Source organism: Haliotis rubra, unplaced genomic scaffold (assembly GCF_003918875.1).
Source record: "Haliotis rubra isolate DU_JTF1 unplaced genomic scaffold, ASM391887v1 Scf567, whole genome shotgun sequence".
NCBI classification, from domain to species: Eukaryota; Metazoa; Mollusca; class Gastropoda; order Lepetellida; family Haliotidae; genus Haliotis; species Haliotis rubra.
This window is the reverse complement of record NW_025767265.1, coordinates 628,350-647,769: the sequence shown is the minus strand read 5'-3', so window position 1 is coordinate 647,769 and position 19,420 is coordinate 628,350. Positions and strand designations below refer to the sequence as shown.

General features: G+C 42.1%; 1 protein-coding gene across 1 annotated transcript; it reads left to right on the top strand.

Moving 5' to 3' along the window:
* The first annotated feature begins 44 nt into the window (after positions 1–44).
* On the top strand, positions 45–19,287 carry LOC124254165 (F-box/WD repeat-containing protein 8-like). Its single transcript, XM_046688038.1, has 11 exons — positions 45–707; positions 2,010–2,114; positions 5,358–5,522; positions 8,281–8,369; positions 10,346–10,518; positions 11,586–11,788; positions 12,550–12,774; positions 13,556–13,683; positions 14,188–14,364; positions 14,774–14,881; positions 18,053–19,287. Exons 1-11 carry the CDS (start codon positions 183–185, stop codon positions 18,192–18,194), a joined length of 2,040 nt encoding a protein of 679 aa, XP_046543994.1. The 5' UTR covers positions 45–182; the 3' UTR covers positions 18,195–19,287.
* The last annotated feature ends 133 nt before the right edge of the window (positions 19,288–19,420 follow it).

Sequence of the window (19,420 nt, the reverse complement as noted above, 5' to 3'; positions counted from 1 at the left end):
ACTCTTCAGAGTACAACGTCAGCTCTGAACATAGCTTTACTTCATGCTCAGTGACAACAGTGTGATACTGACCAAACTATATCACTGCGTGGAGCATGACATACGTTGTTAAACGTTTTGTTGATGTTTCCTAAAATGTTTCTTATGAAAGAGTATCTGTAATGTCTTAATCACGAAAAGACATGGCAGATGACGGCGAATTAGCCAAGTTTAGGAATGAGTGGAAACATGAATTGTCGGGATCCAGTATTTCAGGAAAATCAAAGAACGACGGACCACTACAGAGTCACTCTAACCAATCTGAGAAATCTAATACAGCACTTCCGTCTGCTGGAATACTGTTGCAGAAGTCAAAACCACATTTGTATGAACCAGCTGAAGAGGCCCCTGACCACGGGGGAGGTTCAGACCAACAAGAAACTGAAGAACAAACATACTATCCATTTAGAATTTTGGGGAAGTTATTAAATGAGGTTTCTAACACAACAGAGGATCCTGAAGATGTCAGTAAATCTGAACGCAAAAGAAAATATTTTGTGGAAGAAATAGGCAAAAATGACGGAAATGTGACTTTAAAGAAGAGGCATTGTGATTTGACCAATTCTGCTGGCCAGAAAGGTCCTCACATACCAAAAGTTGCCCAATCTCACACTAAAACTCCTGCGCAAACAAGTGAACGATATTTGGATTTATTTATAGCAGACCTGGTAAATATACACAGGTTGCCTCATTTTCTTTGCAATCACGTATTACATGATGGGATTCACATGATCAGGGTGGGCATCATGGTTAAAAGGTTCAATCCTGACGGATTCCCAACACAAGTAAATTGTGTGATGCCTATTTCTGTTGTCTCTACTGCGATAGTACTGGAAAATTGCTAAAGGTGGCATAAAACCATAGTGGCATACTCATTCTGTCACTATCCCATGATCATGACAGACGGCGCGTAAACGGCCAATATTGGAGCAATGTTGAGAAAACCATTTGATAAAACATATGAAAGTTGGACAGTGCTTCAATGGCATGTGTCCATGTCCAGTCTCAATGTTGGCACTGTAGAAGCTCTGAAGCTCTATGCAGGTGATTCTTAATAATACCAGAGACCACATAGTAATATTTATCATATGGTCTCTGAAATGCATATTGCAGGTTCTGCATGCTTTAAGTTGGGTGTCCTTCACTTTGATGGACATGATAACACTGTACATGCATAGAAGTTCTTAGGGGGAGGTGGGATAGCGTACTGGTTGAAGTGTCTGCTCGTCATGGTGAGACCCGGGTTTGATTCCCACATGGGTACAATGTGTGAAGCCCATTTCTGATGTCGGAATGTGAACCTGATAGTCACAGCAGTGGTCAAGCTGGGTCAAGCAAGGGGGGCACACAAACTGACCTGTGACCTGTACTGACACAAACTGACCTGTGATCTGTAATGACACACAAACTGACCTGTAACCTTTATTGACACATAGACTGACCTGTAATCTTTATTGACACACAGACTGAACTGTAGCCTGTATATTCGTGTAGAGCCACACAAACTGACCTGTGATCTGTAATGGCACACAAATTGAACTAACTCTGACACTGTAATGTTCCCATTTCATTGGAATATTGCTAAAAGTGTCGTAACTCCTCACTCACTAGAAGTTCTTAGCCTCCTTAAGACAAGGATTTCATTGTTAGTATTGAGAAAACCAACCTCTAATACCTTGAACTTTGAGTGCATTTCTTATCAGAACAGAAATGTTTGATATATTTAAAATGCGATCAACGATTTGAATATATGTTATGATTTACACAACCATATTTGTTTTCAACACAAAGGACTTGCAATGAAGACTGTTTGCATCCAGTATGAATTTGTGTGTATACTGTGACCCTGTAGAGATATGAATGCAAAACTATTACATGTTCCCTTATATTTTATTATCATTAGAGATGGTCGTTGTTCAACTGCTTTAGTATAATCACCCTCTCTCACTTCATCCATTTGTCATTTACAGGATGACATAAATGAAATTCCTTTCTTTGACGTGTCATTACCCCGAGAAGTGGCTGTACAGATATTCAAGCATTTGGACATGGAAGACCTATGTCATTGTGCTCAGGTAACTATGGTAACAGTATTCTTACTTCCTTAATTTATCTCCTCTTTCAGTGTATGTGTTATAGAGCAGGTGAAGCATCTGTCTGTGAATGTAGCCTGCAGTATGAAGACCAGTCCATGCTTTCTGTCCAGTACACCGATCGTTAGCCCCAGTCTCCCAGATATGACATTGTCCTTTTTGAAAATATATATATTTTACAAAATCAAGATCAATAAAATCCAAAAAGGGTATAAATCAGTTTTTAATTCCTAGAACTGAGACAATTTGTCCCATCAATGGTCATACTAATGTTCAGGCGAGAACGGGGCCCGTTACCATGACAATAATAACATGGCCTGGTGTCTGTAGTACAGCAAGTTGTTGCCTTTCTGATCAAACTGGTGATGATCCTGAAGTGTTGAGGCTGTATCCATAACAACTGCTCTTGGTGTATAGTCCACAGATGTAGCAGTCCGAAGCACATAATTTACTATGCAGTTGCTTCCCTTAGGGGTTCTAGGATCCGGTACCCATACTTTTACATACAATGAAAAGTGGGATTTCCTCCCAGTAGAATAAGACACAGCAACCTTCTTTCTGCAGTTGCTTCCCTTAGCTGTGTCAGGGTAAAGATGCAGTCTAAGTAACCTTAGGCTCAGTATTATTCGTTACAGACAGACAGGTATATTCGGTAAATTAGGCCCAAGGCCCATAATACAAGGCAAAAGTAAATACATACTGAGTAAAGCTAAGTAAAGTTTAGTATTAATTTGTTTTACAGTTATTCATTCCTTCTACGGCGGACTTGTGAAAGATATTTACTCAATGATTTTAAAATATGTATTTTGTCCGATGACATCAGTCGGTTGAAGGTTTCAATTGTCGGTGGTTGAGTCAGATGTATTGAAAAACAATCAGATCTTTTTTGGGAATATTTTGGACATATTAATAAAATATGGAGTTCATCTTCGATGTAATCAAGGCCAGCAGCATGACAAAAGAGGCAGAGACGTTCATTATACGGGGTGTTTGTATGATGGCCACATTCCACTGCGAGTCTGAAGTTACAGCACCCGAAACTGAGTTATTCGTTACACTGCTATACTGAGTCTAACAAACCCTAGTAGAAGGTCGCGTCAGCTACCCTTTTGGACTGACCAATCAGAACACAGCTTACAAAATCGTGAAAGTTATCATTCACACATGCCGTTTGAACCATTCCCCACGATAACCGCTTCCGTGGTGTAGTGGTTAGAGCGTCCGCCCGGAGAGCGGAAGGTCGTGGATTCGATCCCCGACCGCGTCATACCAAAAGACGTTAAAATATGATACTTGTTGGTACCTGCCTGGCCCTCGGCATTAATGGGTACAACAAGGACTGGTCGGCTCGGGAGTCAGTATAATGTGTCTGAGTGGGGTATTCATGCTTCACTGCAGCATGGTATCTCAGTGGGCTAGCACAATAGAACCAGCTTAAGTCTGGGCTAGTACAAGCAGCCACACATACACATACACACGCATGCACGTCGTCATATGAGCGAAATATTCTCAAGCACGACATAAAACCCAATTTCACCTCGCTTCAGAGGGATACATGCAATGAGTAAATAGTTGCTGAAAATAGAGTTTTTGTCAATATTCAAGGATGTCATCTTGCAGAAATGTAAGCTAATAGTAACCATGTAATTCTGCCAACAAAAGGAAAAGATTCAGCCTTGCTTTGCATTTTGGGCAAAAATGCTTGTAAAAAGTAGCTCTTCACGCAAAAACTAGAAGTCGCTCCATAAGGGAGATAATTGCAAAAATACGAAATTTTTCCTTCAGCATTTCCATAAATCCAACATTTTGAAATCCTGTGGTAACATTATTAATCATTCTAAGATGCCTAGTGGTTAGAACAATCGAAAAAAAAATACATTATCAGACAATAAAGGTATAGTTTTTTGATGACGTAACAATTGAATGACGTTTTCCCGTCACTGCGCCATTCTAGTGTGCCCCCTCGTAATCGAACCATTTTACATTATGTCACAATGTAAGCGACGTCACAATGCATGTCAGTTGTCATCGCCTCGTACGGCCTCCTACAGTAAACTACACCGTTGCATCCAGCTTCTTGGTTTGCTGTTGCTTCACGCAGCTAACATCACTGGTGGAAACATTACGTTTATGTTTTACGACGGTTAAAATGTGTCATTTCGACTCACATGTTTTCAACGACACGTAACGTTAAGTAATGTTTACATTCCCACAATGCAATTATGGAATGTCGCTTGACTACTCAACTTCTTCTGGATGTACTGATCTAAACTTACGCTGGTAGTAGAAATGCAACGTTCATATTGCCCCATATGGTTTACGTTAATGACAGATGTAATTAAAATAATTCAGAGAAGATATTTAATCCGAACGTAAACCGTCATCAAACTGTTATCATTTGTTTTTTTCTGGTAACGTTTGTCTTAACATAGGGGGCAGACACATCAATAGAACAGCGCGCCAGTTAGCCCTGTGAGAGGATTCTTAATTTAGGTCACCGACACCGTCGTTTGTTTTCTGCCTTAAATTAATCGTAATTATCTTTAGAAAGTATTAAATTTGGCACTTTAGAAAAGAAATACAGTTAAGCCCTACCACCATGTATAGTGTAATAAAACACACTTTAAGCCCTGAACTATTATAGCGTTAAAGCACTCGGACGCAAGCGTCTTTGTGCTTTAACTATAATAGTTCAGGGCAAAAGTGTGTTTTATTACACTATACATGGTGGTAGAGCGAAGTGTATTTCTTAAATATATTGTAAAATGAGTTCATTGTATGGATGGAGAATGATAAATAAAACCCTTTTTAAAAATTTTGAATTTTGCACTCATTGACCTTTGAACCCAATTTGTGACCTAATTAGGCATTTTTGACCTTAACCAACAAAAGATTCGTATTCAGCACGAAAAACTACCCCAGAAAATGTTGTTTGCTTGCTTTATCTCAAAAATGCCTCATGCATCCTTAAAATCCACATTTCTTAGAAATTTGACTAGACTAGGGGTAGCCTAGTGGTTAAAGCGTTCTCTCGTCACACGGAAGACCTGGGTATGATTCCCCACATTGGTACAATATGTGAAGCCCATTTATGATGTCCCCCACTGTGATATTGCTGAAATATTGCTAAAAGCGACGTAAAACCAAACTCACTCTCTCACTCACTCATTCACGTTCACTCACTCACACACTGTCTCCCTCACTCACGTGCCATCCATTATGCAGGTGAGCAAGAGTTGGCGCAGCCTGGCCGATGATGAGCTACTGTGGTGCCAGATATGCCACCAGATGGGATACAACCAGGAAGTATGTGCCCTGGAGAAAACCAACTGGAAGAATGTGGTCCGGAGTCATGTCCAACAGCGCCACACTCTCATCACAAACTGGAAAGTAAGTTCAGTAATCAGCTGTCGTTTAGCCTACCTGACCTCCACTCAGGTGATTAACTAAGGCCACGAAGTCTAGAGAAGCCCCTCTAGAGACACACATGATGAAACAGATGTTTGTTTTAGTAGTCAGCTTATAGCTTGTGTTATTGAAGAGATAAACCAATTTGATAAACTTGTGACTTGTTCTCTCTTCTGTTAATCCCATTGGCTGTATTATTATACCCCGCCACGAAGTGAGGGAGATATAGGTTTGAAACCGTTATAGATAGGGAAACCAAATGTGGTAACTATTTTCAGGACACAAATGCCTTGATGGAGTTTTAAGATGGAAACTGGGCTACGATTCTTCACAGAGTTATGGCCCTTGTCATGCGTTTCTTGACTTGGTGCACATTATCCCAAACAGGAACAGATTTTCCCAGTAACAGTTATAGATAGGGAAACCATATTTAGTATGTATTTTCAGGACATGAATGTTGTGGTGGAGTTTAAAAGCAGGAACCAAACAGGAACAGAACACTTAATGTTCTTATCACTGTAAATATGATGTTTATATTTTAGTGGATGCTTGTATAACATACAACTCAAGTATTTACATGGACATGAAAATGTTTAAAGGTCAAGGTCAAGGCCTCATGAACGTGTTTCATAATATGTCAAGTGTCTTGTACAGTATTTTAATAAAACTTAAAATGTACACTCACAAATTGTGCTTTAATAATCCTTACACACAGAGACATTATCACAGTATGTTATATATGCAGCTTACTTCCTGTTTTACAGTTATTGTAGGGGCGGTGGGGTAGCCTAGTGGTTAAAGCGTCCGCCCGTCACGCTAATGACCCGGGTTCGATTCCCCACATGGGTACAATGTGTGAAGCCCATTTCTGGTGTCCGCCGCAGTGACAAAAAGCGGCGTAAAACTAAACTCACTCACTACAGTTATTATATTTTGTCAGTTTTCGCACGTTCTTTACAGATGTAATATTCTCCTGTAATATTTCAGTGTACAGGTGGGTGCAGTGTCAGTATATTGCAGTGTGGAGACACAGCATCCAAATGATGGACTGACTATCAACAGAACTGAGAACATATACCACCTGTGTTTCTGAATGAATGTTGAATGAAAACAAATCCAAATTTCAAACAGAAACAGTGAAACTAGAGCATAATTATGTGATATAACCCAACGTGCAGTATATCAGCGTACCGGAACCTGTTGTCAGTGTGTTCAAATATCAAACAGAAACAGTGAAACTAGAGCATAATTATGTGATATAACCCAACATGTGCAGTATATCAGCGTACCGGAACCTGTTGGTCAGTGTGTACAAATATCTGAACATATTTCCGAAGTACAAGATGGAGAGCCAGGGTAGATTGTGAGAGGTTAAGATGTTGTTAATTACTATATTATAATTTCGTACTTTGAAGTTTACACAGATTCCCGAACGTTGGTTGGTTGAGAGAGCGGTCATGTGATCTAAATTTCAAGGTTCATTTCCCTTGAACCCTTCAAATCGCTCATTCATGTGTGTGAACGTTTTCGAGCCGATCTGGGTCATGTGAACTTTTGCCGGAACTACGTTCCGGGTTTTCCCCAGGATACTCGCTGTCCAGCTTGATGTAAACAAAATAAATCATTTGCATTCACACTCCTTTTAATTTATACATATCTCTTACTTGTTTTTATATGTAACAAAAAGCACCAACTGAGCACAGTTTTGCAAAAATTTGACCGACAACGCGTCCGACAACAAGTCCCAGCCAGTGCGACCTAATTTTCAAATTTCCGCTACGGTTTCAAGGAACCCCAATGATCTTGCTGCATTTGGTGATGACAATTTAGGGAGCGATCCTGTTTCAAGTCACCCCAATTTTGGAAATGTCGCTTCTTCACGACCAAACAGATTTCCAATTGCTGAGCATTGTTCCTTATCACAAGAGTTTAATCTCTTGCGGTTTGCGGGTTCTGCACCCTGATCTGTTTGAAAACTGCTCATTAAATTTCACAATAAACAATCACATATAAATAGAATACACCAACGAGATCTGCTTCCTATTCGCCACGCAGCACAACTTCGAAGTCGGTCAGTGTATTATTACGCGGTCAAACGAATCCGTCATAGTTTTATAGGTACAATGACAGTTTGTTAAAATGATATTGTTATTGATATTTGTTTCTGTTTGATAATTTTATTGATGTTATGTTTATTAAAGCAGTTTCAAAACTATTGACAAATTTGTTGTAATATGTTAAGGAATACTTTGAGAACTATTTCTTCAAGGGTTGGGATACATTTTTAAAAAAATCGCCAAGTATACAAACATCGCTACAATACGCTCTTGAACAGAATGATATTACATCATTTTACAGGTATTAAAACACATCACTGTAAACAATGATCATGTAGAAGTGGGTAAAAAACGTATGTGTAAACATCAAAGTGCGAAATTATAAGAATTGAATGTCACTTTGTGTGTTTGCACTGAAAAATGAACGATGTCAAAGCATTGTTCAAACTCTCGTGTGAACTCGCTCGTTCACACGAGCTTGAACAACGCTTTGACATCGTTCATTTTTCAGTGCAAACACACAAAGTGACATTCAATTCTTAAATGTTTGAACATTATTAATCACACGTTCAGTTTTATCTATAAACTTAACACACTTACTCAGAAACACCAACAAGTAAACTGATATGTCGTGACTAAATACATGTTGTGTGGAAACCGTTAGTGTCCTTTGTGTATTGCAGGGTCGACTAGGCAAGTTGTATCAACTCCAGCATCCACAGGGAGGTGTGATGTGTGCCACCCACTCCTCCGACTCCATCGTTACCGCAGGGTGAGATCCGCCACAGTCTTTGTTCATATCTTTTCCATCCATTAGACACACTTTCTGACAGGGCTCGTACAGCTTGAATTTTAGTGTCAGCCTTGAAAAGCTTTGAAATTGGCAGTGGGATAGCCTAGTGCTTAAAGTGTTCACTCGTCCGGACAAGGACCCGGGTTTGAATCCCATCTTGGATCCAATGTGTTAAGCCCATTTTTGTGTTACCGACTGTGATATTGCTGGAATATTGCTGAAAGCAGCATAGAACCATAATCACTCACTCAATCACCAAAAATATATCTATTTCGAGTATTTGTTATGTTTGTTGTGGGGTTTTTTTCAGGTATTTAGACTAATAGATTGTATGTGGGATGTATGAATATATTAACAGACTAAGGCTAACAACCCATCTAAAAAGCCATGAAAATGACATTTGAAAGTTTTGAAAAGCCTTGAATTTTCTTGTTTCCAGCCAGTATGAACCTTGTTTGAGTAATAAGGATACCTGTGTATTACAGCTGCCAGCAACAGGGAAGATGTGTGACACATGCAGTGTGGTCACCTGTGTAGTGTGGCCACCTCTGTAGTGTGACCACCTGCGTAATGTAGCCACCTTTGTAGTTCGGCCACCTGTGTAGTGTGGCCATCTCTGTAGTGTGACCACCTGTGTAGTCTGGCCACCTCTGTAGTGTGACCACCTGTGTAGTGTGGCCACCTCTGTAGTGTGGCCACCTGCGTAATGTAGCCACCTTTGTAGTGTGGCTACCTGTGTAGTGTGGCCACCTGTGTAGTGTAGCCACCTGTGTAATGTAGCCATCTCTGTAGTTTGACCACCTGTGTAATGTGGCCACCTGTGTAGTGTGGTCACCTGTGTAATGTAGCCACCTCTGTAGTTTGACCATCTGTGTAGTGTGGTCACCTGTGTAGTGTGGCCACCTTTGTAGTGTGGCCACCTGTGTAGTATGGTCATCTCTGTAGTGTGACCACCTGTGTAATGTAGCTACCAGTGTAGTGTGGTCACCTGTGTATTGTGGCCACCTGTGTAGTGTGGCCATTCTGTAGTGTGACCACCTGTGTAGTGTGACCACCTGTGTAATGTAGCCATCTCTGTAGTTTGACCACCTGTGTAGTGTGGTCACCTGTGTAGTATAGCCACCTGTATAGTGTGACCACCTGTGTACTGTAAACACCTGTGTAGTGTGGTCACCAGTGTAGTGTAGCCACCTCTGTAGTTTGACCACCTGTGTAGTGTGGTCACTTGTGTAGTATAGCCACCTGTATAGTGTGACAACCTTTGTAATGTAGCCACCTGTGTAGTGTGGTCACCAGTGTAGTGTGACCACTTGTGTAATGTAGCCACCTGTGTAGTCTGACCACCTGTGTAATGTAGCCACCTGTTTAGTGTGACCACCTCTGTAGTGTGACTACCTGTGTAGTGTGGTCACCTGTGTAGAATGGCCACCTCTGTAGTATGGTAACCTGTGTTATGATAATAATAATATGTCATCTTCTATAGCGCACAGTCTCCAAACACCAAGTGATTGCTCGTGGTGCTTAATCAGAATGTGATTCTTATTACGGATAACCCAAGCTGCCTGTTAGACGCTGGAAGGTTATAGTCACATGACTTTATCCAACCGGGTACCCATTTTCTGCAGGGTGAACAGAGGCAATTTGGAACAAACGTGTTTCGTTGTGGGGCAGGACTGAAGTCCTAAAAACTCTCAGGAGTCAAGCTGCCAAACACGGTCACCCACCCAGGGAATGTCCGAGCTCGACGTTGCATAACTTCAACTGATTTGTGACCTGAGCTCTGTGCCCAGGACCACACGCCGCCACCTGTGTAGTGTGGCCACCTGTGTAGTGTGGCCACCTGTGTAATGTAGCCACCTGTGTAGTGTGACCACTTGTGTAATGTAGCGACCTGTGTAGTGTGGCCACCTGTGTAATGTAGCCACCTGTGTAATATTGACACCAATGTGTTCCAGATACAGCAACGGTGAGGTGAAGATGTGGGACCTGAGTAATGGGGACACCTGTGTATTCCAACCTAGCAGTACAGCACTGAGGATTGATGAGCGGCAGGATGAGGGAACGGTGCCGAACTATGTCCTCCACGTACAAACATCCTCACAATATACAGTGGCCAGCTACAAACACCGTAAGTAAAATGTTATATGTGAAATCAGTAATATTTTTGTAATGAGATATTTGTTATTTATGTGACTAAGGGCTGGTGGATATATCTGATATATTATCTGACTAAGGGCTGGTGGATATATCTGATATTTATCTGACTAACATCCTCGATAATCTCCAGGGTATACGTTACGATCACTCTCCACTATACTCTGGATGCATCCACGGCTTGGCCTGATAATTATATTACCTCCCTTGGTTGGCTTCGCATTCTCACAGTAGCCAATCAGCTAAGCCGCCGTTACATCCAAGCTTGCCAGTGTCAACAAAGATAGCGGTCGCAGTCGCGAAGGTTTGTTCGCAGTACCACTCAGATTTTTGGAGAAATAATACAGACAAATTGACAGATCTGAAACTTTCCAAAAAAATTAAAAGAACTCCTTCCACATCTTTCAGAATACCCTCTGCATCAATTGTGTTTAAAGTTTAAACGGTTAGATAATAGAAGCGAAAGTGAGTTGTGATTGGTTCGCTCAACTTTCCAACGTAGACACCTGATTGGATAAAAAGCCAACCAAGGGAGGTAATAAAATCATCGGGCCAAGCCGTTGATGCATCCAGGGTATAGTGGAGAGTGATCAATGTATACCCTGGAGATTATCGAGGATGTCACTAAGGGCTGGTGGATATATCTTATATTTATCTGACTAAGGGCTACTAGATGTATCTTATATTTATCTGACTAAGGGCTACTAGATGTATCTTATATTATTCTGACTAAGGGCTACTAGATGTATCTTATATTTATCAGACTAAGGGCTACTAGATGTATCTTATATTTATCTGACTGAGGGCTACTAGATGTATCTTATATTTATCTGACTGAGGGCTACTAGATGTATCTTATATTTATCTGACTAAGGGCTACTAGATGTATCTTATATTTATCTGACTAAGGGCTACTAGATGTATCTTATATTTTTCTGACTAAGGGCTGGTGGATATATCTGCTATTTATCTGACTAACATCCTCGATAATCTCCAGGGTTACGTTACGATCACTCTCCACTATATTTAAATGTGATCTAGGAATGGTGGACGTGTGGCAGAATGACCAAGGAGTGAGTCCTGTCAGCTCCTTCCAGTGTGAAGGTGGATGGGACATATCGGCTCTCAAGCTAGCACAGTTGTCTCCTCTGTTTGCCCTTGTCCAGGGCTACTACGTGCGTGTGTACAGATCTGATAACAACCCAGAGTTCTCTATGATTGATAAACTGGACCTCAGCAAGATGGTAAGTAGCAAAGGGTCTAAAACCACACATTAATGTTTATCCACAAAGCACACATTTATAAAATGGACGCGTAAAAATATAGTGTCACCATTTTACAAAACACAGTAATATTTACTGCACTATTACATATAAAAGGTCCCACAGCAGGTTTAACCCAATAACTTGCATTAGGGTAGCCTAGTGGTTAAAGGGTTCACTCGTCACACTGAAGCACCTAGATGTTCGATACCCAGCAGTGTTACTGCTTGGTCGGGGTAGGGTAGCCTAATGGTTAAAGGGTTCACTCGTCACACCGAAGCACCTAGATGTTCAATACCCAACAGTGTTACTGCTTGGTCGGGGTAGGGTAGCCTAATGGTTAAAGGGTTCACTCGTCACACCGAAGCACCTAGATGTTCAATACCCAACAGTGTTACTGCTTGGTCGGGGTAGGGTAGCCTAGTGGTTAAAGGGTTCACTCGTCACACTGAAGCACCTAGATGTTCGATAACCAGCAGTGTTACTGCTTGGTCGGGGTAGGGTAGCCTAGTGGTTAAAGGGTTCACTCGTCACACCGCAGCACCTAGATGTTCAATACCCAACAGTGTTACTGCTTGGTCGGGGTAGGGTAGCCGTTATGCCGAAGACACAGGTTCGATTCCCTACATGGGTAGAATGTGTGAAGCCCATTTCTGGGGTCCCCGCCGGTGATATTGCTGGAATATTGCTAAAAGCGGCGTGAAACCATGGTCACTCACTCTCAGTTTGAACCTTCTCTGCAGGTGTGTCACATCCAATGGCTGGAGCCGACCACCCTGCAGTACAACCCGGACTACGCCCTCGCCATCGCCACCCACAACATCATCAGCCTGTACCGACCAGGGATGGAGCAACGCAGTGAGATCCACAACATGATCGACAGCCCCATCTCATGCCTCGACATGTGCAGCGACCACGGTCAGATGGGTGTTGGGTGTGGCATGTACGGGCCCACAGAGGGACATAAGGTATAGCTGATAGGATAGCATCTCTCTGTAGGTAGGGGGTGGTGGGGTACGGGCCCACAGAGGGACATAAGGTATAGCTGATAGCATAGCATCTCTCTGTAGGTAGGTGGTGGTGGGGTACGGGCCCACAGAGGGACATAAGGTATAGCTGATAGGATAGCATCTCTCTGTAGGTAGAGGGTGGTGGGGTACGGGCCAACTGAGGGACATAAGGTATAGCTGATAGGATAAGATCTCTCTGTAGGTAGGGGGTGGTGGAGTAGGGGCCCACTGAGAGACATAAGGTATAGCTGATAGGATAACATGTCTCTGTAGGTAGGGGGTGGTGGGTACAGGCCCACTGAGGGACATAAGGTATAGCTGATAGGATAACATCTCTGTAGGTAGGGGGTGGTGGGGTACGGGCCCACTGAGGGACATAAGGTATAGCTGCTAGGATAAGATCTCTCTGTAGGTAGGGGGTGGTTGGGTACGGGCCCACTGAGGGACATAAGGCATAGCTGATAGGATAACATCTGTGTAGGTAGGGGGTGGTGGGGTACGGGTCCACTGAGGGACATAAGGTATAGCTGATAGGATAAGATCTCCCTGTAGGTAGGGGGTGGTGGGGTACGGGCCCACTGAGGGACATAAGGTATAGCTGATAGGATAACATCTCTCTGTAGGTAGGGGGTGCTGGGATAGCCTAGTGTTAAAGCTTACCAAAGATTTAGTTTGCATTGTCAGTTGTCTGTTCCTCTTGTGCATTTTCAAAATCTTCTCTAAACCACTCGTGTTGTAGGTTCACCTGTATAACCTTGCCACCGCACAGCTCCTGAACTCCCTACAGGGTCACACGTGGATGGTAACGTGCCTCAACATGGCCGACAGCCCCGCCCACCACCTCATCACAGGCTGCGGAGACCGCAAGTAAGGGGAAACATACAAAGACAGCGGTGAACACTGAATGGAAACAGACTGTTGATAAAGTAGAAATAAGACATGGACAAGTATATAAATATGTCTGGTTTGATATTTGATTATCCACTTTCACTTGACATCTTTTATCTAATTGGATAATTACTTATCCACTCCGCCCAGTTCTTAAGTATTCATTCAATAGTTAATTTTGTGAACAATAGAAAGTATCGGAGCAATAATGGAATGTAAGGCATTTCTCAAACAGTTACCCTTGTTGGCAAGTTAAGGCAGAAGCAGATACCTCTGATCCCATGCTTGTCCTTGGAGGCAAGATCTGCAGAATGTCCATGGTGTGTCTGGGATTGACATGATTATGCCAAAGCTGTTGTGATATGACCAGAATATTGCTGACAGCAGCATATCCATTCCCTCCTCTTCTTGCATGATACATAATGCATGTATTTTGGACTGTCCAGTAGCCCTGTGATACTGATGTTGTCTAACCTACTTCAGAGTCCGCATTTATGACACCCGACAGTCTACATGGCCAGCGAAGACGCTACTGGGGCATTCTGGGAAAATAACATGCGTCCAGATGGATGAGTGGAAGGTGGTGTCGGGGGACGAGGGAGGATTTGTCCGGGTCTGGGATCAAAGGATGAGAACCAAACTCTGGGAGTGGCACAATAGGTAGGTCACTTATACACATATACATATGTTGTGAAATACGTGGTACATTCTTAATTGTCACTTATACATGGGTCATATGTTGGGAAAAGGTGGAATATTCTTCTGTATATGGTCACAGTATCAGAAACAAGAATGGTTGTGATTGTCAGATCCATCTATACTTGGCAGCAGGACATAGAGCCGTAAAACTGTTTATGATCAAAGAGAGGTGACTTCACAAAATGCAGTTCCAGAAAACCAGACCGCAGCATGTTTTTTTAAAATGTATGCTTATTAAAACACTTGTTGAGATTTTAGAGATGAACACTTATACATGTTCAGAAACTAAGACATATGTTTAAGCTTGTTAGTGACTCCTACCAATGCAGCATTGTGTGTCTGTCGATACACAAGCACCTGTCTGTTCCAGGAATCCGGTCTCCTATATACACTTCAGTGAAGGTCGCCTCATTGTCGGCAATATTCCCTACGACAAGTTCCCTGTGGACGACCAACTGGACAGAATTTCCCAGCCAAAGTATGTAGTTGACGTGCTACTTGTGAAGTTATGTTTAAGCTTTAAACCCGTGAAGGTCCGGGTTAGGATCGCTGACTTGGTTGACTCATGTCACCGGTTCCCAATTGTGCAGATTGATGCTCATGCTGTTGATCACTGGATTGTCTGGTCCAGACCGCCGCCATATAGCTGGAATATTGCTGAGTGTGGTGTAAAACTAAACTCTCTCACTTTAAGCTATAAATAATTATTGATCCCTGACAATTGTTAGTAAGACTGGTTCCCCAGCAGCCAATGCTCTTCATCCGAGGCAACTTCCTGGTTCAGGTGGTCAGGTTCAAAGACATGGATGCTTGTATGTAATGTATCCCTACTTCCTGGTTCAGGTGGTCAGGTTCAAAGACATGGATGGTTGTATGTAATTTATCCCAACTTCCTGGTTCAGGTGGTCAGGCTCAAACACATGGATGCTTGTATGTAATGTATCCCTACTTCCTGGTTCAGGTGGTCAGGTTCAAACACATGGATGCTTGTATGTAATGTATCCCTACTTCCTGGTTCAGGTGGTCAGGTTCAAAGACATGGATGGTTGTATGTAATTTATCCCAACTTCCTGGTTCAGGTGGTCAGGCTCAAACACATGGATGCTTGTATGTAATGTATCCCTACTTCCTGGTTCAGGTGGTCAGGTTCAAAGACATGGATGGTTGTATGTAATGTATCCCTACTTCCTGGTTCAGGTGGTCAGGCTCAAACACATGGATGCTTGTATGTAATTTATCCCAACTTCCTGGTTCAGGTGGTCAGGTTCAAACACATGGATGCTTGTATGTAATGTATCCCTACTTCCTGGTTCAGGTGGTCAGGTTCAAAGACATGGATGGTTGTATGTAATTTATCCCAACTTCCTGGTTCAGGTGGTCAGGCTCAAACACATGGATGCTTGTATGTAATGTATCCCTACTTCCTGGTTCAGGTGGTCAGGTTCAAACACATGGATGGTTGTATGTAATGTATCCCTACTTCCTGGTTCAGGTGGTCAGGCTCAAACACATGGATGCTTGTATGTAATTTATCCCTACTTCCTGGTTCAGGTGGTCAGGTTCAAACACAAGGATGGTTGTATGTAATATATCCCAACTTCCTGGTTCAGGTAGTCAGGTTCAAACACAAGGATGGTTGTATGTAATATATCCCAACTTCCTGGTTCAGGTGGTCAGGTTCAAACACATGGATGGTTGTATGTAATATATCCCAACTTCCTGGTTCAGGTGGTCAGGTTCAAACACATGGATGGTTGTATGTAATATATCCCAACTTCCTGGTTCAGGTGGTCAGGTTCAAACACAAGGATGGTTGTATGTAATATATCCCAACTTCCTGGTTCAGGTGGTCAGGTTCAAACACATGGATGGTTGTATGTAATTTATCCCAACTTCCTGGTTCAGGTGGTCAGGTTCAAACACATGGATGGTTGTATGCAATTTATCCCTACTTCCTGGTTCAGGTGGTCAGGTTCAAAGACATGGATGGTTGTATGCAATTTATCCCAACTTCCTGGTTCAGGTGGTCAGGCTCAAACACATGGATGCTTGTATGTAATGTATCCCTACTTCCTGGTTCAGGTGGTCAGGTTCAAAGACATGGATGCTTGTATGTAATTTATCCCAACTTCCTGGTTCAGGTGGTCAGGCTCAAACACATGGATGGTTGTATGTAATTTATCCCAACTTCAGTGTAGGAAAGATGTAGAAAATCTAGCCTGTCCACAGGACTGGCAGGTCAAATTTTTTACCAGTCCTGCCAAAATCTAGCCTGTCCTCCAAATATAAATAAAACACCTTTGGCAGTAAATATTCAAAAAGGTTATAATCATTATATATATGTCATTGGTTTGCTAAAATTGACCCGACATGAGGACCGACTAGATATTTTTTTAAACCGTCCTCCACAAAATTTTACCCGTCTCGGACGTTGGGACGGGCTATCTTTCCTACACTGCCAACTTCCTGGTTCAGGTGGTCAGGTTCAAACACATGGATGCTTGTATGTAATTTATCCCAACTTCCTGGTTCAGGTGGTCAGACTCAAACACATGGATGCTTGTATGTAATTTATCCCAACTTCCTGGTTCAGGTGGTCAGGTTCAAACACATGGATGGTTGTATGTAATTTATCCCAACTTCCTGGTTCAGGTGGTCAGGTTCAAACACATGGATGGTTGTATGTAATGTATCCCAACTTCCTGGTTCAGGTGGTCAGGTTCAAACACATGGATGGTTGTATGTAATTTATCCCAACTTCCTGGTTCAGGTAGTCAGACTCAAACACATGGATGCTTGTATGTAATTTATCCCAACTTCCTGGTTCAGGTGGTCAGGTTCAAACACATGGATGGTTGTATGTAATGTATCCCAACTTCCTGGTTCAGGTGGTCAGGTTCAAACACATGGATGCTTGTATGTAATTTATCCCTACTTCCTGGTTCAGGTGGTCAGACTCAAACACATGGATGCTTGTATGTAATTTATCCCAACTTCCTGGTTCAGGTGGTCAGGTTCAAACACATGGATGGTTGTATGTAATTTATCCCAACTTCCTGGTTCAGGTGGTCAGGCTCAAACACATGGATGGTTGTATGTAATTTATCCCAACTTCCTGGTTCAGGTGGTCAGGTTCAAACACATGGATGGTTGTATGTAATTTATCCCAACTTCCTGGTTCAGGTGGTCAGGCTCAAACACATGGATGCTTGTATGTAATTTATCCCAGCTGCCTGGATCGATTCTAATGATGTCAATCACTGAATAATCTGGCTCAGACTTGATAATTTGCAGGTATATTACTATATGACAGCTCTCATATGGTTGGTATACTATTGACTTCAACAAGAAACAAACTAAACTATCACACATAAGATGGAAGATCATTTGAAAATAAGGATCAAACCAAATGACATTAAGCACAAATTCTTATCAATGAATTTAAGACAAATTTGGTACCTTCCACCATCTTTGTCTGTCATCGAAACACTTGGGACGTAACCTGAACTACTTGCATTGTTAGCACCTGATTCTGTTTAATTGTGACCTCTTGTTGAAGTGTTGTAATAAATCTTGGAACAATGTCATGGTATAGTTAGCCATTTTACACCAGACAGAAAGTGTGATGACTGCACTGCTTTGTTTCCAGGTTCCGAGGATCGTTACAGGTGTATGACTTCTCTGCTGACCAGACGACTCAGGGACTGCCCGAGATCTGCCACTCCTCGTATGACCAGCCTGAAACCTACAACTACAACATCCGCCTGGCTGTGCCCTACGATACTATATGAACTGTGTGGGAATGTATATACAACATATCGACAAGTACAACATCTGCCTGGCTGTGCCCTATGATTCTATATGAACTGCTGTGTGGGACTATATATAAAACATATTAACAAGTACAACATCCGCCTGGCTGTGCCCTGTGATTCTATATGAACTGCTGTGTGGGACTATATATAAAACATATTGACAAGTACAACATCCGCCTGGCTGTGCCCTACGATTCTATATGAACTGCTGTGTGGGAATATATAAAACATATTGACAAGTACAACATCCGCCTGGCTGTGCTGTATGATTCAATATGAACTACTGAGTTTATACTCCGTAACAAGCACATGAGCTTGGCAGTGCTGTACAAGTCGAAATGCCCTACTCTGTCAACCAGCAGGGCACCTATCTTCAGTATATACACTGCTGTTTTATACAACTTTATATAAGTGTGTCTGCGTGTGAGTATGTGCATGTGTGTGAATACAAGGCAAACTACGATTCACTCACATGTTCAAAGAATCAAACTGCATCCCTTATGAACTCTATTCGTCATTCACGATTACCTGTATTTAATGTTCAGGAATTTGTTTTACAAGAGTTTTTTAACTTTGGGATAGCCCTAGTGAATACAGTATGTTCTACACTGTACAAATTTAGAGATGTGTATTTTGTATCTCTTTTTATTCTCTTAAATGATTTTTGTTATTGTTATTATGGCCCCTGACTCATGAGTGACAGATGTGACCAGGTGCCAACCAACTAGTACCAGGATTCCACCAGATTACACAATCATACTCACGAACACACCTGGAGATGGTCAGGTGTGAAGGTTATGTTTTAAATAATATTTTAGCAACAGCAAGTATTTTGTTGTATGTCCACGATTTTAGCATGTATGTAGTTTATAAAACAGTGGGAGAGACCACAGTATCAAGGTTAGGGCCTGTCACTGGCAGTGTTTGTGAGAGTGTGTGTGTGTTAAACCCAGGAGCCTATAGTCTCCTACTGACTTCTTGGATAGATAGTCTACCTGAGACGAGACTACAAGGATGTACATACTGCTGTTGAAACTGTATTATACTGTACAATAAATGTCTACATGTATCAGCTGCGTGTGTCATCTATAGAGAACATTTGGTGCTATACTTCAAGCACTGACTTCATGTTCTAGCTGTATAGAGTTGCCTCCCTTAGAGGCGTGACCTGCTGTGTTCCCACCCAAACTATAGTCCTCAGG